The 23,841-nt window shown below is 43.5% G+C and overlaps 1 protein-coding gene across 3 annotated transcripts in view; it reads left to right on the top strand.

The window, feature by feature from the left end:
• CHMP3 (charged multivesicular body protein 3) overlaps positions 1-21,254 on the top strand; it is a 72,370-nt gene extending 51,116 nt beyond the window's left edge. For all 3 annotated transcript variants that reach the window (XM_003354734.5, XM_013995984.3, XM_085018739.1), the window contains exons 4-6: positions 16,406-16,527; positions 19,527-19,641; positions 20,760-21,254. In XM_003354734.5, the coding sequence (XP_003354782.3) occupies positions 16,406-16,527; positions 19,527-19,641; positions 20,760-20,902 (380 nt within the window). In that variant the 3' untranslated portion in view covers positions 20,903-21,254. The remainder of the gene's footprint in view (positions 1-16,405; positions 16,528-19,526; positions 19,642-20,759) is intronic.
• The last annotated feature ends 2,587 nt before the right edge of the window (positions 21,255-23,841 follow it).

The following is a 23,841-nucleotide window of genomic DNA, read 5'->3' on the forward strand; positions in this document are numbered from 1 at the left end:
TTTTTTTTTTTTTCCCCCCTTTTCTTTTTTCTTCCCTTTCCTTCCTTTCTTTTTGGTTTAGAGAAGCCCTTTCAGTATTTCTTTTAACCTGGGTTTTGTGTTACTGTATTCTTTTAGTTTTTGTTTGTTGGAAAAAATTTTAATTTCCCCTTCTATTTTAAATGATATTCTTGCTGGATAGAGTATTCTAGGTTGCATATTTTTTCCTTTTAGCACTTTAAATATCTCTTGCCATTCCCTCCTGGCCTGGAGTGTTTCTGTAGAGAAATCAGCTGATAATCTTATGAGGGTTCCCTTGTAGGTAACATTCTGCTTTTCTCTTGCTGCCTTTAGGATCCTCTCTTTATCACTAACTTTTGCCATTTTTATTATGATGTGTCTTGGTGTGGGTCTATTTGGGTTCAATTTGTTTGGGGCCCTCTGTGGCTTCCTGTATCTTGAGCCCAGTATCCTTTAGATTTGGGAAGTTTCCAGCGATAATTTCTTCTAATATATTTTCCATTCCCTTATCTTTTTCTACTCCTTCTGGAATTCCTATTATGCGTAGATTGGTCCGCTTTATATTATTCCATAGGTCTCTTTCCTGTTTTTTGATTTGGCTTTCTGTCTGCTGACCTGATTGGGTAATTTCCATTATTCTATCTTCCATATCACTGATTCGTTCTTCTGCATTATTCATTCTGGTTTTTACTGCTCTTAGTTCAGTTTGTATCTCTGCAAATGAATGTTCTAGTTTTTCTTGGCTCCTCCTTATATTTTCTAGTTCCTTTCTGAGGGTATCTTCATTACTGTTCATATCTTCTCTTAATTCCTTCAGTATTTTCACTATTTCTCTTTTGAACTCCAGGTCTGTCAGACTGCAGAGATCTGTTTCATTGGTGACTGTTTTAGGTGAGTTCTCCTGTTGGTTTGGCTGGGGGTGGTTTCTCAGCTTCTTCATCTTGCTTGTTGTTTTCTTTTTCCTGAGGGAGTTGTACTCTCCGTGACCCAGCAGTATTTGCCTTGTCACTGCTGTGGAATGTTTCCTGAGGGCTAGTGTTGTTGGTCAGTCTTCTTTGAGGCAGTGTGGCTTTTCTGGAGTGTTGATGGGGCTAACAGGGTCTCTTTGAAGCAAAGGAGGACTTCCTGAGGGCAGACAGGACTGGGAGGTCCACACCACGATGGTAGCAGATTTCACTCGGTCAGGCAGAGCTTGCTCTGGTGTTTTTAGGCTGTGGGGTTCTTGTAGGGGGTTGGCGGTGTTGGGCAGCTGTTCCTCAGGAGTGCAGCACCCCCTGAGGGCTGGAGAAGCTATCTGGGTCACTGAGAACCCAAGAGGCTCTTCCCTAGGGCAGCCCAACTCAGCAGGATGGCCTGAGAATGTAGGAAGATCTTTTCACAGTCTGGCCAAGCTTGTTGTAGCTTTTCTGGGCTGCAGGGGGTCCTGCAGAGAGCTGGCAGTCCTTTGCAGCTGTTCTGCAAGAGTGCGGCACCCCCTGAGGGCTTTGGCGGCTAGCTGGGCCGCTGCCAACTGAAGAGGCTCCTCTCCAGGGCAGCCCGACTCAGAAAGACCATCCAAGAATTAGGGGCAATGCCAGATCTTTAACCCACTGAATGAGGCCAGGGATTGAACCCATAACCTCATGGTTCCTAGTCGGATTCGTTTCCACTGTGCCACAACAGGAACTCCAAAACTCTTGAATTTTTGAGAAATGTTATAACATTCCTCTAGGAACTACTGGGCTTAATCAATCACTCTCTTATGTTCATTTTTTCTCCCTGTGTGCTGATATCAAAATATCTTTTCAAGCAGTCATAGCTCATAAATATTCGCTAATCTACATGAAAAAAAAATCTCTTCTCCTGTAGCATATACTTTCAGTAGTGAACGTAACAGCATAAGAGCCTATTATTCTTTAAATATACATCCTTGACAATATATTATGTTGTTTCAAATGTATGTTATATTGTGGCTTTTTCACACCTGGAAAGTAAACATCTACTGGTGGATACTTACATGTTCAAATGCTCTAGGGCTTCCTTTTAGATCCTCTGCTCTTTCCCAACCTCCTCTCTCCCCATAGGTGATCACATCTAACCTCATGCCTGTAAAGGCCGTTGCTTTCCAGGTTTTTATCCTTAGGATTGCCTTTATCGCCTAGTGTATGCTTGACATTTCTACTCATATCTTAATGGGTGTGTCAGCATTAAGAAGAATCTTGACTGGTCTTTCCTCTGTATTGCTGCCTGCTCCCTGTATTTTCCCCTAGGAATCCAAGACATCATTTGATCTTATCTGCAGATATCTCCACTTGCGTTTCTAAAAGACAAGTTTCTATCACTTCTGTTCCTTGGTCCTTCAGTTTTTGGATAGGTTCTTGTGATCATTGTCTTTCCACTATATTTTCTGTTCTTTCTGAAAGGAAAAGATTTTATTCAGTGGTTAGACTTCTCAGACTGATCCTTTAATTTTTTTATCTTTCCTATTTTCCACTTTGAAAATAATAATATTGTTCCTTCCTCATAAGATTGTCCTGAGACTTTTCAGTGCCTGGCTCATGGTAACTGCGTATATATAGGTTCTAAATAATATTGTCATTATCATCATCAGTTTTGACTTGGTGTTGTGTTTTCTGAGAAATTTGCCCAACTTTATTTTCCGTTTTCTTCTATCTTTTTATTTTGTCTTTTTAGGGCCATACCCTCAGCATATAGAAGTTCCCAGGCTAGGGGTCGAATCAGAGCCATAGCCTCCAGCCTACACCACAGCCACAGCAATGCCAGATCCAGTCCGCATCTGCAGCCTACACTATAGCTCATGGCAACACGGGGTCCTTAATCCACTGAGTGAGGCCAGGGATTGAACCTGCATCCTCATAGTTACTTGTCAGGTTCTTAACCCACTGAGCCACAATGGGAACGCCTCCATTTCTTGTCTTGAAATCTTTTGGCCCTCTTGATTTATAATTTTCAAGAAAGAGTTCTCTGATAGTTCTTTTTTGTTGTTGATGTTGTCGTTGTTATTGTCTTTTTGTCTTTTTAGGGCCGAACCTGTGCATATGGAGGTTCCCAGGCTAGGGGTCCAATTGGAGCTATAGCTGCCGGCCTACACCCCACCTCACAGCAACACCAGATCCTTAACCCACTCAGCAGGGCCAGAGATCGAACCCACAACCTCAAGGTTCCTAGTCGGATTCGTTTCCCCTGTGCCATGACGGGAACTCCTGATAGTTCCTTTTTAAAAAGATGATCATCTTGTTCTTATTTCATGAATACGATGGTTTTTTTTAATTATTGATAATCTTAAAATTTTTTTTCTTACGTTCCTTGCATTGTTTCTCAGAGCTCCTTCTCCCCACCAAATCTCCCCACCAAACCTTTCTTCCTTATCTCTTTCTTCTTTTTTAAGGGTGAAAGGGAAGGAGGCCGGATTAAGTATATGTTTCATGAGAACCTTCTCCAGTCTTCTCAGGCAGGTACCCTAAGCTACAAAGAGAAAAGTGGTAATTCGTGTAATAAATCCATTTCTTTTAGCCCCTGTTATGTGCCAGATTGACTACTTTTTGCTGGGCACCAGAGATAAAATGATGGACATTGCAGGCACAGGGGTTGCTTTCTAGGTATGGGGTGAAAAGCAAAATAGTTAAATTTAATAAAAATACCTAATAAATAATAAAATGAATACTCAAATAAATGGATATTTATAAATGCAAACTGTGATGAGCACTAGGAGACTGTGAAAGGCAGTCAGGGGTGGCTTCTTTTAGGTACTGATGACATCCGAGGGAGGATGAGTAATTAAGCAGGGAAGTGGTGTTTGTTCCAGCCTAAGTGTCATTGTGCATAAGTGAAGGCCCTGGGGCCAAAAAGAACTGTGCACTTAAACTTGAAGGAAGATCTGGGAGATTGAGGTGATGGGAACAGGGGGAGAGCTGGCTGATGAGGGTGAGCAGGGAGATGAGGACACAGTCGAGTTGATACAGCTGGTAAGTGAACAAGGGTTTTCGGTGACAGGTTCAGATTGAGTCATGCTCTGGCAAACTGCAGTGGGAGTCCAGAGGAGTAGCTGAGGGGGAAACCAGAGAGGCATCTGGGTAGAGGGCTTAGGGTGTACAAAGGCACAGGTGAAATAATTCAGGTGTTTCAGCAAGCCAAGTGATTCAGTCTGACAAGAGTGCATGAAAGCAGGCAATGGGAGATGAGGCAAGAAAGGTGACTTGGGCTCAGAGTTTGGAGAATTCAGCTGAGTTGTGGCTTTATCTCCCAGGCAGCAGGGAGCCTCGTACACTGTAAACAAGGGCTGCTGGTGCAGCCAGATGGGAAAAAAGGGGGACCTGAGAGGAAATGAGCAGGCCCAGATGGTCTGTTTAGTGGGATGGGCAGGAGAGGAGACACTGAAGAGGGTGCAGAGGAAGTGGATGGGGTGAAGGCAGAGATAAGCCTGAGGCGCTCCAAGCCCTTGAACCTGCAAAGATTGGTTCATTAAAAGACACTGGAGGAGTTCCCACTGTGGCACAATGGGTTAAGAGTCCAATTGCAGTGGCTCGGATCACTGCAGAAGCACAGGTTTAATCCTGGGCCCAGAAACTTATATAAGCCACAGGTGTGACCATTTAAAAAAACAAACAAACAAACAAAAAAAAAAAACACTGGAAACCCAGAGAGAGGAGCAGACCTAAGAGACACATGATATTCCATTTGGGGCTGTCCAGACTGTCTCCATGAGGATCACCCTGCTACCCCAGCACCTAAGGACAGCGCCTGGCGGGAGGAGTCCCCAGGGAGGGTTGTTGAGAGGGTTACAGGTGAGAGGTTACAGTCAGATGTTGTCTGTTGGCAAATTAAATACAGGAAAGAAGGCAACTGATGATTGAACCCAGAACAGAGTGGGAGGGAGGAGTCTGCATCCTGGCAGTGAGAAAAGAGAAAACTAGAAATACTGTGACTAGAGTTCCTGAGATGTCTTTGACCTCCAGTGTCCCCCATCCCACCCCGAGACTTGCTGCTTTGAAAAGCCACCTTTTGATGAAATCAAGATGTTCCTCTATTAAAATGCAGATGTTCCCGGGAGGGGCAACATGTTGAGCCTTGTCAGCTATTAATATATTTGTCATGATTAGATGTTTTCCAAGTGATGGCTTTCTGACAGCAGCTTCATGCAGAACAAGACAGGTGATGAATGTGTTCTGGTTGAGGGAGAAAGTTGGAAGAGTTGAGAAGGTGGGGCAGGAATTAGACTTACCATGTGATCCAAAAATTCCACTTCTGGGTAAGTACCCAAAAGAACTGAAAGCAGCAACTCACACAGGTATGTGTATGTCCATGTTCGTAGCAGCATTACTCATAATAGGCAAAAGGAAAAAGCAACGCCAGTGTCCTATTGAAGGACGAGTGGCTAAACAAAACATGATACATACACGATGGAGTATTATTCAGCCTTTAAAAGGGAGGAAATTCTGACACAGTACCACATGGGTGACCCTCAAAGGCATTATGCTAAGTGAAATATGCCTGTCGCAAAAGGACAAATACTATGTGATTCTACTTCTTTGAGGAACATAGAATAGTCAAATTCCTGGAGACAGAAAGTAGAATGGTGGTCTCCAGGAGTTGGAGGGAGAGGGGAATGGGAAGTTAAAAGAGTTTAATGGGGGCAGAACTTCAGTTTGGGGAGATGAAAATGTTTTGGAGATGGATGGTGGTGATGGTTGCACAACAATGCAGACGTACTCAGTACCATTGATCTGTACACTTAGAAATCGTTAGCGCAGGAGTTCCCACTATGGCACAGAAGGATTGGTGGCATCATGGAGACCCTGGAACACAGGTGTGATCCCGACCTTGCACCATGGGTTAAGGATCCAGTGTTGTTGCAGCTTTGGCTTAGATTGAGCAGTAAATGGATAGAGCAGTAAATTTTATGTTTATTTTGCCACAATTAAAAAAAGGGGGGGGGGCTGGGCAGGCCCAGGTGCTGAGTCAGGGTGGGGTCCTGGTGACAGAGACTGAAGGGCCCCCTTGGTGCTGGGGCTAGAGGGGCCATGAAAATGGAGGCCCAGGCCGAGAAGTCATCCCTCCACCTCAGTACCTGGTGGGATTTCCTTTGCTGGCCTGTTTCTTTGTTTTGTTTCCTAGCTTTGGTTAGAGCATTTGCAAGTAAGTTTGCAAAGTATAAATCTTTGAGGCAAAACATAACACTTGTGAAATTTAAACCTGTGTTTAAACCTGTGAATTAGAACACATTTTTAAATAACTTTTTAGTGTTTGTAATTTAAGTTATGCAGGCTTGCTATGAAGAAAAAAACTACAGAAATATATAAAATAAAAAGTAAATGGTCACTGAGTTCCCTGGTAGCACAGTGGGTTATAGATCTGGCATGGCCACTTCTGTGGCTCGGGTTCAGTCTCTGGCCTGGGAATGTCCACATTCTATGGGTGGGGCCCCCCCACAAAATAAAAAAGTAAAGGTTTATCAGTTCCCTTGTCTTGGTTTCAGCTCTCTTTTCCAACAGTAACTTCTGTTAGATTACCATCTAATATGTTTAGTCTAACAGTATGTCATTATACACACACACACACACACACATACACTTATTATCCAGGTCTACAAGTCCAAGCCCTTAAATAAATAAATTGGAACATATTTTACCTTCATTTGGCATTAATGTTTAATAATGATCTAGCAAATGTAAGATTAAATTCAGTTTCTTTAAGGCTTGCTGCACAGTGGTAATCTCCTAAAGTAAATACCTGTCTGTGTTACTGTGGTCCATAGTGATGTTTAATCACTGATTTTAAATGTTTTCCCTCAAAAATTTTACAAATTCAAATTCAGTAGAACTAATTGTCTTTTTTCAAATGAAATATCTTTGCTTTGCACAAACAAAATACAATGTTAAAGAAATTTTTTAAGGGCAAAAAACGTCTCCCTCCCTGATTTTTTTTTTTTTGCATTTGTTCTCTATTTGATTGTGGTCATTATTCATATGAATATTTTACTCAGCCGTAAGTGTCATGTAAGAACCTGTGATTGGCATTAGGTGAAAGTGACTGGAAATAGCTGTCCCTTTAGAATTTAAAGCCCTGTCTACCCCTGTAGCAGGTGGGATTATCAGAAAGCCACAAATCCAGCCCTCTCACTTAGGCTCCCCATTGAAATACCTTTTGTCAAGCTGTGTTTTCTTATGGATTTTTAATAGATAAGAAACAGCCATAGGAAGAATATTTCTATAAGTTTGATACAGTTAGTGGTACAGTCAGTAAAGATTGTGGTACAAAATTTATTTTAGACGCTAGTGTTGGAAAAAATGATCTTTCCTGGTAGGATAGTATGCGTCTACCACCAGTGTCCTGAACCACCCTCCGCCCCCGAACAAATCATGTGCCTTAGCTGTTGAAATGCTCAAAGCTAAATTTATTCTCACTTGAGAAAGCTCTGCTAGCTAAGGTCAGTGGTTCCCAACAGGAGGCAGTTTTGCCCTTCAGGGGACATTTGGAACATTTGGGTTGTCACAGCTAGACAAGGAGGAGTGTTGCTGCTGGCATCCACAGCATCTAGTTGGTAGAAACCAGGGACGTGGCTAAATGTCTAGAAAGCATCAAATAGCCTCCTACAACAAGGAGTGTCTGGGGTTCTCACTGTGGCTCAGTAGGTTACAAACCCGACTAGTACCCATGAGGAAGCAGGTTCAATCCCTAGCCCTTGATCAGTAGGTTAAGGATCTGGCATTGCTGTGAGCTGTGGCATAAGCTACAGCTCTGATTCAGCCTTTAGCCTGGGAATTTCCATATGCTGCAAGTACAGCTACTCCCCCCCGCAAAAAAAAGAGGGAGCTGTCATTAGTCATGCCATTGCTGAGAGACTCTGACCTTCATTTATGTAATCAACTTGCTCTTTTTTTTTTTTTTTTTTTTTTTTTTTTTTTTTTTTTTGTCTTTTTGTCTTTTTGCCATTTCTTGGGCCACTCCTGTGGCATATGGAGGTTCCCAGGCTAGGGGTCGAATTGGAGCTGTAGCCACCAGCCTACACCACAGCCACAGCAACGCTGGATCTGAGCTGCGTCTGCGACCTACACCACAGCTCACGGCAACACCGGATCCTTAACCCACTGAGCAAGGCCAGGGATCAAACCCTCAACCTCATGGTTCCTAGTCGGATTTGTTAACCACTGAGCCACAACGGGAACTCCCAACTTTTAGCCTTTATATTTAGCATACCTGCTCTACATGTCTTTTTAATAAACTGCTTCAGATTACTTTTTCAAATGGTAGGCTATACATTATAAATAAACTTGACTTTAAATTTTCAAAGTTTCCCAAGTGTGCATGGTTCCAGTAATTGTGTTATTTTGTAATTCCCTTTATGGCCTTTGGTTTGGGTTTCCCATATTATAGAATGTACTGTCTTCTTTTCCTTTTAATTTTTATCTTTCTATCCTTCCTTCCCCCTCCCTCCTTTCTGTCGTCTCTCTGCCTGTCTGTCTGCCTTTTTAGGGCTGCATCTGGGGTGTATGGAAGTTCCCGGGCTAAGGGTCAAATAAGAGCTGCAGCTTTGGGCCTGTACCACAGCCACAACACCACCAGATTCAAGCTGCATTTGCAACCTAGATCACAGCTCATGGCAATGCCAGATCCTTTAACCTGCTGAGCAAGGCCAGGGATCGAACTCATGTCCTCATGGTTACTATTCGGGTTCTTAACCCACTGAGCCACAATAGGAACTTGTCTTCTTTATTTCTTATTACTCGTTGGATGTTTCCTTGTCAGTCTTTCAACTGTTTTTAACTTTGTTATAAGGAAGAAGTATTAGCTTTGAGGCTTGGATGTTTTTAATAGCACTTCTCTGAGCTCTCTCTTGTTGCTTTTGTGAAACATCATTGTAGAGTCCATGTTTTCTTCCTTTTTTTCCTTTTTTTTTTTTTTTTTTTTTTTTCTTTTGCTATTTGGAACCACACCTGTGGCACATGGAAGTTCCCGGGCTAGGGGTCAGATCAGACCTATGCCACAGCCATAGCAACTCGATATCTGAACTGTGTCTACAACCTACACCACAGCTCATGGCAATGCTGGATCTTTAATCCACTGAGAAAGGCCAGGGATCAAACCCGAATCCTCATGGATTCTAGTTAGGTTTGTTAACCCCTGAGCCACAAAGGGAACTCTTCCATATTTTCTTTTTGTCTTTTTTTGTCTTTTTTAGGGCCGCACCTACAGCATGTGGAGGTTCCCAGGCTAGGGGTCGAATTGGAGCTGTAGCCACCAGCCTACGCCACAGCCACAGCAACGTGGGATCTGAGCTGTGTCTTTGACCTATACCACAGCTCACAGCAACACCGGATCCCCAACCCACTGAGCAAAGCCATGGATTGAACCTGTGTCCTCATGGATGCTAGTCAGGCTCATTAACCACTGAGCCGCGACAGGAACTCTCCTCCATATTTTCTTACAATTGTATTCATTCTACTTATAATTTCCATGTTTAAGATGTCTTCTAACAATCACAAATCAGACTAGTTTGTGAGTGTGTTGTTCCCCTGGACACTTGCCATCAAGGAGCTGCAGTTTGCTGTTGATGCCATTTTTTAATATTTAATTTCTTTTTCTAATGTTTTAACTCTGATTGTCACAAGAACCTGTGATAAGTAGAGCTTCATGTTTTTGTTGCTTTGATTATTAGTATCAGATTCTTTTCAGAATATTTCCCTTGGTCTTTGCATCTACTGATTATGAAGCTAAATCTGTATTTGGCTACTTTGTTGGTTATTGTTATGATATTCATAGCAGAACTTGTGTTTTTATGTTTTTTGTTTTTTTATTTTCCCATCTGTATCTCTAGTCGGCATGGAAACATAATGTTGATATGTTTTTTGGTTTTGGGTTTTTTTGGCCATGCTTATGGCTTGTAGAAATGCCTAGGCCAGGGATCAAACCCATGCCAATACCTGAGCTGCAGCGGTGACAACACTGGCCCCTTAACCTGCTGCATCACAGAGAGATTCCAGTGTTGCTTTGTTTTCATATAGTCTTTTCTGAGGGTTTCTTTAAGTTCTTTGAGAGAATTGTAGATTCACTTATATAGAGTTGTAAGAAATAATATAGAGATTCTGTGTATACCCTTTACCCATTTTCTCAGTGCTAAAGTCTTGTGGAGTTACAGTAAATATCACAACCAGGATGTCAGCATTGATGCAGTCAGACTTTAGAATGCATTTAGTTTCCGCCTCTACAGGGATTGCTCTTGGGCTGTGCATTTATAATCACATCCACTTCCCTCCCATCCTCACCCCTTCTTATCTCTGGCAGTCACTAATCTGTAATCCATTTTATAATTGTATCGTTTTAAGAATGTTTTATAAATGGAATCAGACCATATATAACCTCTTGGGATTGGCTGTTTTTCTTTTTTTCCTCCTTTTTTAACAAATTGAAGTATAGTTGGAACTAGACTCTCATACTAAGTGAAGTCAGAAAAAGACAAATTCCATATGATATCACTTATATATGGAATCTAATACATGGCACAAATGAACCTTTCCACATAAAAGAAACTTCTGGACTTGTAGATGCCAAAGGGGCAGGAGTGGGATGGCATGGGAGTTTGGGGTTAATAGATGCAAACTCTAGCATTTGGAGTGGATAAACAATGAGGTCCTGCTCTATAGCATAAGGAACTAACTATACCTCGTCACTTATAATGGAACATAATGGAGGATAATGTGAGAAAAAGAATGTAAATATATGTGTGACTGGGTCACTTTGCTGTACAGTAGAAATTGTTAGAACACTGTAAACCAAGTATAATGGAAAAATAAAAATCATTTAAAAAATGAAGTATAATTGGTGTACAATATTATACTAGCTTCAGATGTACAGCGTAGTGATTGGACATTTTCATACTTTATTTTCATACCTTGATAAATCTAGTAACCATCTGTCACCCTACGTAGTTATTACCATATGTTTTACTGTAATTCCCTGGAAATTAACTCAGGTTTTTGCTTGTATCAGTAGATTATTCTTTTTCTCTTGCAGAGTATATTCTGTGGTATGGATGTACCACAGTTTAACTGTTCACCTGACGGACATTCGGGTTGTTTCCAGTTGTTAGTTCTTATGAGTAAAGCTGCTATAAATGTGTATGGGTTTTTGCATGAACGTAAGTCTTCATTTCTCTGGGCTAAATGGCCAGTAGAACAGTTGCTGGGTTTTATGGTTGCATATAAGAAACTGTCAAGCTGTTGTCCAGAGTGGCGGTACCATTCAAAATCCCCACCTGCCAGTGTATGAGTGATCCAGTTTTTCTGCATCCTTTGCAACATTGGGTGATGTCACTGTTTATTTTAGCTCTTCTGATGTTTGTGTAGAGCTGTCTGAATATGGTTTTAATTTGCATTTCCCTAATGATTAGGAACATTTTCCATGTGCTTATTTGCCATTATAATTCCTTTGGTGAAGTGACACTTCTCAACTTTTGTGTATGTTTGAAATTTTCCACCATGAAATGCTAAAAGATCAGCCTCTTTAAATACTTTTATACTTACTTCTGGTTTTAGTTTCGTTTCTTTGTCTTTTTGGCCTCACTCGCAGCCTGTGCAAGTTCACAGGCCGGAGATCAAACCCGTGCCACAGCAGTGACAGCTATCCTTAAACCAGTAGGCCACCAGAGAATCCCACTGATTTTAGTTTCTTGTCCTACATCTGATTATCTGTTTTTGTTACAAGTTGTAGTCATTCTGTATGTGTAATTGAAAATTTGGAGAGAGCTAGTTTCTGTTTGTTGAAATCTCTCACCATCCTTTTGCCATATGAAATTGGTCACTATTTATTTCTATAATGAAATATTCTGCAATTTTTGTGTTGTGGTCAGTACAAAAAAGGAAAAACTTTTTTTTTTTTTTTTTTTTTTTTTGTCTTTTTCGCTATTTCTTGGGCCGCTCCCGCGGCATATGGAGGTTCCCAGGCTAGGGGTCGAATTGGAGCTGTAGCCACCGGCCTACGCTAGAGCCACAGAAACTCGGGATCCGAGCCGCGTCTGCAACCTACACCACAGCTCACGGCAACGCCGGATCGTTAACCCACTGAGCAAGGGCAGGGACTGAACCCGCAACCTCATGGTTCCTAGTCAGATTTGTTAATCACTGCGCCACGACGGGAACTCCGGAAAAACATATTTTTGACCTAAATATATCATTTTATGTACCAACACTGGAGTCTTTGTAGAACCACCTTGGTGCTATTTGCTGTGACACTAATAGGTTCAATTTTTTTAAACCCAATTTGAATATGATAGTTTTCTCTGTTGTTTTCTAAACCATTCATTGGTTTATTCAGTAAATATTTGCAGGCCAGCTGTGTCACGCATGGTGCTAGGCACTGGGAATAGAATCGTGAGTCTGCCTCCAAATAAAAAGAGACCCCGCGCTCTCTTGGGCAGCACATGTTCCAAACCGAGAACCTTCCTGAGGAGAGAGATTAGCGTGGCCTCTGCACCAGGCTGACTGGCAAATTCATGAAGCGTACCATATCTGAAAAACAAAAAAATAAATCTGTCCACCAAGTCCCCACTGTAGAGAGATGTCCGAGGGGCCCAGCACTTGGCACTGAGGGAGCCTGGGACACTGGAGGGCCTGTGGGAAGGCTGGGTGGGTGGTGGCGGGGCTGAGCACAAAGAGCTGTAACCACAAAGCGCTGCTCATTCCATTTCACAACCCCCTTTGTGTGACTTTGATCTTTCTAAGTTTAAAAGTCAGCTAGTTTTTATAAGGCTAGCTTATTAATGTTTGTAGAATTGTAATTTTTTTATTTTGAAGATAATTTTATTGTGAAATATATACAGCTAAAAATTTTCTGTGCTCTGCCTGTTCTTCCCTCCCACCCTAACCCAGGAAACCACTGATTGTCTAGCTCCATAATTTTCCCTTTTCCAGAATGTCATATAGTTTGGGTTGACGTCATTCACTTAGTAACATGCATGTAGGTTTCTCCGTGTCTTTTCATAGCTTGAAAGCTCATTTCTTTTTAGTGCTGAATAATTTTCATCATGTGGATGTATCACACTTCATTTATCCATTATTATTGTTCACTTGCAAGCAACATCTTGGTTGCTTCCAGGTTTTGGCAGTTTTGAATAAAGCCACGATCTACACCTGTGTGTGGGTTTTCTGTGGACCTAAGTTTTCAGCTCTTTGTGTAGATACCAAGGAAGCCAGTTGCTAGATCGTATGGTAAGACGATGTTTACTTTTCCAAGGAACTGACAAACTGTCTTCCAGAGTAGCTATGCATTCCCACAAGCAGTGATTGAGAGTTCCTCTTGCTCCACATCCTCACCAGCATTTGGTGTTGTCAGTGTTTTGGATTTGGTCATTCTAATAGATGTGTGGTAGTATCTAATTGTTGTTTGAATTTGTATTTCCCTTATAGCATATGATGTTGAACATCTTTCTATTTGCTCTTTTGCCATCTGAATATCTTCTTTAGTGAGGAGTCTGTTTAGTTCTTCTGTCGTATTTAATTGGGTTGCTCGTTTTCTTATTGTTGAGCTTTAGAAGTTCTTTGTAGGAGTTCTCTGGTGGCATAGCAGTTAAGGATCTGGCATTGTCACTACGTGGCTTGGTCCACTGCTGTGGTGCAGGTGCAGTCCCTGGCCTAGGAACTTCTGCATGCCATGGGTACAGCCAAAAAAAAAGAAAACAGACTTCTTGGTATACATTAGATAACAGTCTTTCATCAGGAATGTCTCTTGAAGATATTTACTTCCAGCTTTTTGCTCTTCTTCTCGTTCTTCTGAGGAAGTAACTTTTTATTATAAATTTTTTTTTCCTGCCACATTTGCTTTTTTCCTTGTGGAACATAGATGATGCATTTTAGTCTAGTCTTTTATTATTCTTATATATGTATCTTCTGGGGTTTGAGTTTCCAATATACAATGTACGTTTATTTTGTCCTTTTAAAAATCTGCTTCCCCAGAGTTCCCGTTGTGGCTCAGAGGGTTAAGAATCCAACTAGTCCATGAGGATGCAGGTTCGATCCTGGGTTAAGGATACAGCGTTGCTGCACACTTCAGTGTAGATCACAGACACAGCTCGGATCCCGCACTGCAGTAGGCCAGCAGCTGCAGCTCTAATTCGACCTGGGAACTTCCAATATGCTGCAGGTGTGGCCCTGAAAAAAAAAATCTACTTTTCCAATCCTTTTTTAATTGGGTTGCTCATCCCAACTGGTTGTCAAATTAAATATTATTGATATTATTGGAATTTTATTTCTAAGTTCATTTTTGCTTCCTCTTCTTTCTTATATTTTCTCTTCCTTGTTTTTTTAACAATCAGAAATTTCCCTTTTTAAAATACAAATGTTTTAGTATTTAACACTTGTCATGCCATTTTTTTCTATCTCCTTTTTATTTATTTTTACTAATTCAGCTCAACATGTTATATTCAGCCACACTCTCTGGGATAGACTCAGATGCAAATTAGAATGAAACATGGGCTTGTGTAGACGTCAGACTTAACATCCAAATGGAACTATGTGGAATTGGCTTTATTTTTTACCCTTCTTCTTTTCTTTCCATCACTGACTGTTTTACAATGATGAATAGTAACTTTAACTTTTTTTTTTTTTTTTTTTGCTTTTTAGGGCTGCACCCGTGGCATATGGAGGATCCCAGGCTAGGGGTTGAATCGGAGCTACAGCTGCCAGCCTACATCACAGCCATAGCAACACCAGATCCTTAACCCACTGAGCAAGGCCAGGGATCGAACCCATAACCTCATGATTCTAAGTCAGACTCCTTTCCGCTGCACCACAACCGGAACTGCGTAACTTTAACATTTTAGAAGTTGTCTTTCTTTTATCATTATAGTGGCATATATAATTTATGTTAATATATATGTTAAAAATATAACTTTATTTCAGCCATATAGATTTCTGGCACGTCCCCTATGATTATGTTAATCTCAATGAGTATTTTACTTTCCCTTTCCAAAAACGTCAAGGGACATGAAGTATTCTCTGCAACTAGCAAACTTCCTTACTCCTTTAGAAAAATCACAAAATGCTGTGCATGTCAGACAGGTGTGTCCCTGGTCACTCTTATTTCCTTGCCCCTTGTTTTCCAGATGTGAGAGCTGCCTGGAGTCTGGATTCAGGCAGAGGTAGATGGGGGGTGAATCCTGCTGTAGCCAGGTGCTGCAGTGCTGGGGGGGAGGGGGTGCTGTGCACCGGTTTTGATGAACAACTGGATGTGTAGCAGTTCTCAGAACTGGGGGGTTTGTTTGTTTCTGCTTTTTAGGGCCACACCTGCGGCATATGGAGGTTCCCAGACTTGGGGTCTAATCAGAGCTGTAGCTGCCAGCCTACACCACAGCCACAGCAACACCTGATACGAGCCACGTCTGCGACCTACACCACAGCTCATGGCAACACCGGGTCCTTAACCCACTGAGCGAGGCCAGGGATCAAACCCACAACCTCATGGTTCCTAGTCAGATTTGTTTCTGCTGCGCCACGATGGGAACTCCTCTCAGAACTTTAAGTTTGATGAACTTTCCAAACAGATTTGAAGGGTTGCCAGCTCTTTTGACCTTAGAGACTTTAGCTGAGAGAAATAAGCATTTGTTACCAATTTTGATGTTAGAGACTTTAGCGAGGAGAAATGATCATTTGTTACCTCCATGATTTCTCATAAAGAATTTTTAATGTATGTATGATCTCAGACTACAGAAAATTTTTGTGACAAGGAACTGTAACCACCTGACCCTGGAAACACATTTTCTCTCATTTTCCTGTTAGTGGCAGGTTCCTCCCATCGCAGCCGCCGTCCCTGGGCTGGTGTGTGCAGAGCACTGCTTGGGTCATTTCCACTGTGGCCCCCGCAAGGCCTAGAGCCTTCCTCCCACGTGTGACTCATCCTGGGTGCCATGCTCATTCCTAGCTGGCGTCCTTCTCTGCAGGCCACTCCAGTTTGGCTGGTTAGAGTGGGTGCTCAGAGAATTTGTACCTGTCATCACTGAAGTAGCACACGATTTAGAAAAGCCAGTCTGGAAGTTCCCGTTGTGGCTCAGTGGTAACAAGACCGACTGGTATCCATGAGGATGCGGGTTTGATCCCTGGCCTCACTCAGTGAGTTAATAATTCTGCGTTGCTGTGGCTGTGGTGTAGACCAGCAGTTGTAGTTCGATTAGACCCCCTAGCCTGGGAACTTCCTTATGCTGCCAGTGTGACCCTAAAAAGCAAAAAAAAAAAAAAAAAAAAAATTAAAAAAGTCAATCTCGGTCAGCCAGTACAGTACTGTATCAGCAGGTACATAAATAGCTTTGGGAGGCCACCCACCACTGACTTTTATTAGACTAGCTTGTGATTTGACTTCTTTATTCCATCCTGCGTCACATTCTGTTGAGCAGCCCTGTCTGTTGCCCTTTTCCTTTCAGCGGTTTTGCGAGTGGCTGGTTCCCTGCAGAAGAGCACAGAGGTGATGAAGGCCATGCAGAGTCTAGTGAAGATCCCAGAAATCCAGGCCACCATGCGAGAGCTGTCCAAAGAGATGATGAAGGTGACCTGGGCAGACCCCGCGTCCCACTCCCAAGCACCAGGAGGCACTCTCAGCAGGCAGCAGGGGCCAGGGCCAGGGGTGGGCAGGTACCAAGGGACCCCTGTTGTCAGACAGAAATGCTTTTGAAGACAGCAAAGCAGCTGGTAACACTGGTTGAGACCATCTGAGCTGAGCATGGCGGAGGCTGGGCCGGATGGCCTCAGTGTTCCTTAGGAGATGCGAAAGTGTGCCCAGAGCCCTAGGGCAGGTGGGGGATCTGAGCAGTGAGGGTTCATAGACTCTTTCATGAGCAAGGAAACAGGAACAAGCCCAGGTTCCTCCGTTTGTCAAAGGAGGAGGGTTAGTGAAGCTGGCAAAGGAGGTGATTCTAGACCAGGGATTGGCAACTTTGTAAAGGACTGGGTAGTAAATGTTGTACCTGAATCTTGGTACACCACCAGGGCACGTGGTAGGTAACACCTCCTGGAATTCAGCCAGGGATGCCTGAGAGCAGCGGTAGCTAATGTGCCAAGGAATGAGCATGACCGCGTTCTAATAAAACCGTATAAAGTAGGCGGTGGGCTGGATTTGGCCGACAGGCTGTAGTTGGCTGACCCCTGTGTAGGCTAGAAAAGAGGACTGAGAACCAAATAGAAAGCAGTACCCACCTCCCCAGGATCAGGGCCTGGTGAGGACCTGCACTGGTGGCCTTGAAATGGCTCAGCAGGACAGTTAACTGAGTCCCGCCAGCTGGGTGCAGCGCACACACTGTCCTGGTGTCCCTCCAGCCACCTTGGGGGACTTTCCCCCATTTTTTATAGGAGTAGAAAACTGAGTCTTCAAGTTAACCATGTAACTTACCTCGGTGACCTTAGTAGAAGGTGGCAGATCTGGGGTCAGAGCACAGATCTCTGAGCTGCCTCAGAGGAAATAAATGGCCATAGGAGGAGCCTCATCAGGTGCTGTTTTCACGCTTTCAACTCATGGCCTGAGACCCAAGGCTGTGCACCCCAAACTCCTGTGGGCATGCAGCTTCTGCAGAGAAACTGCCTCCCTGCCTCCTAGGAATTTCATAGATAAACTTGAATTACATAGAGGGCCCTAGGGCATGGGAGAGAGGAACTGAAGAAGAAAATTGACGGAAAAGAAAGGGCCAAAAAAAAAAAAAAAAAAAAGGAGTTCCCGTTATGGCTCAGTGGTTAACGAATCCGACTAGGAACCAGGGGGCTGAGGGTTTGATCCCTGGCCTTGCTCAGTGGGTTAAGGATCCAGCGTTGCTGTGAGCTGTGGTGTAGGTCTCAGACCTGGCTCGAATCCCGAGTTGCTGTGGCTCTGGCATAGGCCGGCAGCTACAGCTCCGATTTGACCCCTAGCCTGAGAACCTCCATATGCCGCGGGAGCGGCTCTAGAAAGGAAAGGCAAAAAGACCAAAAAAAAAAAAAAAAAAAAAGGTGGGAGGAAACCTAAGAAGTCCAGTACCCGGGTCTCTGGAATGAAAAGCCCTCAGGCAGAAGTAAGGAGGGAACCTGGGCAGCATGGTGTGTCCTTGGTAAGGGGTGTGTGGTGGTCCCATCCTCAGGCCATGGGGCCCTCCATCTAGAACTGGTAACAGGGTAATTCTGGGCATGACGTCAGGTCTGCTTGCTCTGACTCATGCATACCAGGATCTGAGCAGAGGGAGCCTTTTTTTAGAATCTGGATTGTTTCCACAGAAGTTTCTGAATACTGAAAATAACAGAGATTTGGAGGAAGGCCTGCATTTGGTAGATAACACATCCTTCCTGAATTCATCCAAGGATGCACCCCCAGGTACAGACTAAAGCCTCTGGTGAGGACCCAGTGCATCGAGGCCAAGGACTTGATCTTAGTCCTTGCATTTGTTCCCAGACCGTGGCCTATTGTGTAGCACAGAGCATACATTTGACAAATGGTTGCTGGTTAGATGAATGAATAATACACAACCACTTGTACCTCCAGAATGTGGGGGCTATTAGAGTCAAGGTTCCCATAGGCTCTTTTAACCAGGTTGGTAAGTATGTATTGACCCTCTTCTCCAGTAGCCTCCAGTACTAAGGTGACATCCATTCATGGAGGCCAGAGGGTGCCACTTATAACCTTGAATGTGAACTTGTTCATTTTGGTTGTAAGGAAAGGATCTGAGAACGGGCAGAACATGGACCTAGCTAGATTCACATCATTAGGAGTCACTTGAGTGGTCTGATAGTGGAAGGGCAGGCAGGAGAGAGAGGGTGTGCTTCACATCTGACACCGGCAGCATGGTCAGGGAGAGGCACGCCCTGGGCCAAGGGCAGGGGAGCCACGGCTAGACCTTCTGCTTCCCGACACAGCCTGGCTGGGAAGACCCCAGGGCCTGCCTGTGTTGGCCAGTGGTAGTTTTCTTGTGTCCACAGTGGAGCCGTGCTCTTGGGCTTGCAGTAGAATGTGTGGGCACCGCCTTGTTGGGTCCAGAAACGCTGTCTTATCAGCTCTCTCGGGCTTTGGTGAATTGACTGATCCTTACCAGACCCACCAGACTGACCCGTGCCAGCAGCCGTAACTTGCATGTGCAGAGATACAGGTCTTCTCAGGGGTCCCTGAAGCCCCACCCTGCTCTTGGTGTTTGTCTGCTATAACTCCAGCCACTTTGCACCCTGCATTTCAGCTCCTGCACTCACAGACTCGTGGTGTCAGGGAAAATGCTGCCCAAGGCAGCGTACTCTCATCTTAGGTTGTTCCCATGTGCTCCCATTATTATCTGAGTTATTTGTGAAACTCTGCTCATGGAGGCCTCCCCTCAATCTTGGTGCTAAATTTGAGGAGAATTTCCCCCTGGCCTTTGGCATCTCTGCAGAGAGGGCAGACAGCATCCGTGTTCCCCATGGCCTGCTGCTGCGGGGTAGCCCTGGAAAGGGTGGCTTGACTTGGAGGCACCAGAGCTCGGTTGATTGTGGACCCATACAGGTGCCTTTTGGGATGGATTTAACCGTCGTGGGCAGTGACGTGGTTCATTCTGTGTTCAGGCTGGGATCATAGAAGAGATGTTAGAGGACACTTTTGAAAGCATGGACGATCAGGAAGAAATGGAAGAAGCAGCAGAAATGGAAATTGACAAAATTCTGTTTGAAATCACCGCAGGTATGATCTGAGTCTTCCTCTTTCTCCCCTCTTTTTATGGCTGTACTTCCCACATTCACAGAATTAACTAGCAGCTATTTCTTTAGGTTAAAACTCCCTGCTAGATTTCTTATTTTAGATTATGCAAGTTATTACTTGAAAAATAAACATATCTCTAACCACTTTTTATAAAACAGAATTTTTTGCTCCCACATACTGCCTCAGGAGCTTAAATTAGTATAGACTTTCTTGAAAGCAGTGTGGTGGTAGCTGTCGCAAGCTGTTGACCTCACATACTGGCTTTTAGGACTTTAGTAATTAAGGTTTAACTCCAGGATGTTTGTAGTAGCATTATTTATAAGATTGAAAAGTTTGAAACAAGCTAAATGCCTAATAATAGAATATAGACTAATAGAATATTGGTTCAATCAATTGTGTTAAAACTATTGTAATGGAGTACTTCATAGTTGTTATAATGTAGAAATACATTCATTGACATGGAAAGATGTTCATGACGTTATGTGAAGAAAGCATGAAATACACACTTTTGTTCAAGACCCAAGGAAAATGTTTTATGAAAACTTAGAGATAGTTTAATTTTGACACCGAATATTTAACATCTTCGTGAATCTTGAAAATTAAGTATTTAGTAGTGTTTAGGGAGTTAGATCAAGAGCCTCAGAACCAAAATTCTTACAATCAAAATCTTACAGTTGGAGTTCCTGTCATGGCGCAGCAGAAATGAATCCGACTAGGAACTATGAGGTTGCGGATTCCATCCCTGGCCTTGCTCAGTGGGTTAAGGATCCAGCGTTGCCGTGACCTGTGGTGTAGGTCGCAGACACGGCTCGGATCTGGTGTTGCTGTGGCTTTGGTGTAGGCCATAAGCTTTAGCCTGGGAACCTCCCTATGCCGTAGGTGCAGCCCTAGAAAAAAGGAAAAAAGACCAAAAAAAAGTCTTACAGTTATTGTGTCTTCGATATTAGAAGTTGGTGTTTGCACATTTGTCATAGCACAACCCCCCAGAACAGCTGTTTTGCTGCCCCTTTTCTGTTTCTTATCAAACTGATGCAGGTATGAAGGGCAGGGACCACTTGTTTAAGCTGATGATTTGTTGATCTGTGTACTGTTTCTTTCAGGGGCCTTGGGCAAAGCACCTAGTAAAGTGACCGACGCCCTCCCAGAGCCTGAACCTCCAGGAGCCATGGCTGCATCGGAAGATGAGGAGGAGGAAGAGGCCCTGGAGGCCATGCAGTCCCGTCTGGCCACACTCCGCAGCTAGGACCGCCCGGCTGGGCCACAGGCTCTCCTCCTGGCCCAGGCGTCACCATTTTATTTGTCTCTTGCACTACACTCCTGGGGGAGGCTCTGCATTCTGGAGAATGTTCTCTGCTAATCTCTCTTCACTCTCTGCAGAGGTTTGGGATCTCAGTGGGATGGTTCTGGAGAGGTGGTGTAATAAATGCATCATCTTCAGGAGTATAAACAGAAGTATCTCTTGAGGGGCGAGGGCAAAGAAATCTCACGAAGCGCTTCTGAGGATAGACTTGATTGCCTGAATGTTGAGGACTGTACATTTTTTTTTGTCTGTAAAACACTATATAAATGGATTTTAATAAATTTCTGCTTTAACATTTGGTCGTATGTAGATTGTCAGGTGCAGTGAACTTTCAAGGGGTTTGCTGTCCGGAATTATTTCACACGTTGGCCTTGGAAAGAGAGGAGGGTATATGGGTCTTGGAAGCTCAGCAGCAGCAGCTTCTGCTCGCTGGACGCTGCTCCCCAGCCTTCACGGATGTGTTGGGCGAGCTACTCGTCTGCCCTTTGTCATCTGTGTAAGCAAGAGGATGCTTGGGATTGTGACCCCGTCTCGTGGGCTGGGTGGCTTTATTATGTATGTCCTGAGGGGGGCTGTGTGTAGCTTTCCTTCCCATTGCAAGTTGCAGACAGCTGTGAGATCAGGACTTTCAACCCTCTGGTTGCTTTTCCCTGCATTACCCTGGTTGCATGTGGGATATGGGCCTACACGCCACTGCTTTCTTGAAGGCAGGAGCTGACCCGTGAGAGAGACTCGGTGTAGTCATTCATTGTAAACAGCTTGCACACATTTCTAAGTTACATTTTTAAATAATTCAGCAGTAGCAGTTTAATTTGCGTGCGTTTGATAGTTGATGAAGTTGTTTAACATATGTGATCGATCATTCAGTTTTCACAAATTAGGAAGACAGCTTGCTGAAGTGACATGTCCTAAGTCACAATCACCAAGTGGCAGAAACTGGGGTTCAACCCAGGTTTCTCTGGTCCAAATCTTGTGTGCCAGAAAGTAAACAGGTAAGGAAAAAACCCAGTCACTCCCTCCCAGGTGGGTTTCTGCAGATCATGTGGAGACGTCCTGGTGGGTCAGATGAGGCTGCAGTGAGAGCCTTCTATCTCATCATGCAAAATGGGACTCTCCAATCCAGGGGACCATCCTATTACTCTTGATTTTTTCAGGATACAGTTTGCGTTTTTTGTTTGTTTGTTTTTGGTTTTTTTTTTTTTTTTTTTTGCTTTTTAGGGCCGCACCTGCAACATATGGAGGTTCCCAGGCTAGGAATCGAATTGGAGCTACATCTCCCGGCCTACGCCACAGCCACAGCAACGCCAGATCTCAGCCGTGTCTCTGACCTACACCACAGCTTATGGCAACGATGGATCCTTAACCCACTGAGGGAGGCCAAGGATCAAACCCGCAACATCATGGCTCCTAGTCAGATTGTTTCTGCTGTGCCACAACGGGAACTCTGTTTGCTTTTTTTTAATCAAATATTATATTTTAGAGACATTTTAAGTTGAGAGCATGATTGAGCAGAAAATAGAGATTCCTTGTTTATACCTCTTGCCATGACACACACACACACAGCCCCCCACTTGTATGAATTGACATCTGACACCAGAGAAGTACATTTGTTCCTGGAATCATAGAGGATGTAGCCCTTTCAGATTGGCTTCTTAAACTTACTGATCTACATGGACGTTTCCTGCATGTCTTCTCGTGGTTTAATAGCTCATTTCTTTTCAGTGCTGAATAATCCGTAATTATAATAATAATCCACCATCCACATGCACCATGCTATCCATTCACCTCCTGAAGGACATCTTGGTGGCATCAAAGTTTTGGCAGTTATGAATACAGATGTAAACATCTGTCTCCAGGTCTCTGTGTGGACATAATTTCAGCTCATTTAAGTGACTACCAAGGAGCACAATTGTGAGGTTATGTGGTAAGAGTATGTCTAGTTTTGTAAAAAACTGACAAACCATCTTGCAAAGTGGCTGTATCATTTTTCATTCCCCAGAGTTCTATTGTTCCACATCCTCACCAGCCTTTGGTGTTGTCTGTGTTTTTGATTTTGACTATTCTAATAAGTGTGTAGTGCTTTCTCTCCTTTTCAGCCATTTCTTGGGCCGCTCTCTTGGCATATGGAGGTTCCCAGGCTAGGAGTCAAATAGGAGCTGTAGCCGCCGGCCTACACCAGAGCCACAGCAACGCGGGATCCAAGCCGCGTCTGCAACCTACACCACAGCTCATGGCAACACCGGATCCTTAACCCGCTGAGCAAGGCTAGGGATCAAACCCGCAACCTCATGGTTCCTAGTTGGATTCATTAACCACTGAGCCACGACAGGAACTCCAGTATCCCATTTTTTTAATTTGCATTTCTCTGATGGTGTATAATGTTGAACATCTTTTTATGTGCTTTTCTGCCTTATGTACATATTCTTTGCTGAGGTATTTGTTTAGATCTTTTGGCCATTTTTAATTGGGTTGATCATTTTATTGTTGAGGGTTTTTTGATTTTTTTTTTTTTTTTTTTTTTAGGAACTTACCTGTGGCACAGGGAGGTTCCCAGGCTAGGGGTCAAATTAGAGCTGCAGCTGCTGGGCTACACCACAGCAACACAGGATCCAAGCCACATCTGCAGCTCACACCATAGTTCATGGCAATGCCAGATTCTTAACCCACTGAGCAAGGCCAGGGATAGAACTCACAACCTCGTAGTTCCTAGTCAGATTTCTTTCCGTTGCACCATGACAAGAACTCCCAAGACTTCTTTGTATACCGTGGATAATAGTCCTTGGTCAGAAATGTCTTTTGCAAATATTTTCTCCCAATCTGTGGCTTGTCTTCCCTTCACATTGTTATCTTGCAGAGCAAAGTATTAACATTAATGAAGTTCA

This window comes from Sus scrofa, chromosome 3 (genome assembly GCF_054392235.1).
Source record: "Sus scrofa isolate SSC_HxYL_T2T_F1_AM1 chromosome 3, Sscrofa_HxYL_maternal_Yorkshire_Landrace_v2.0, whole genome shotgun sequence".
Taxonomy (NCBI): Eukaryota; Metazoa; Chordata; class Mammalia; order Artiodactyla; family Suidae; genus Sus; species Sus scrofa.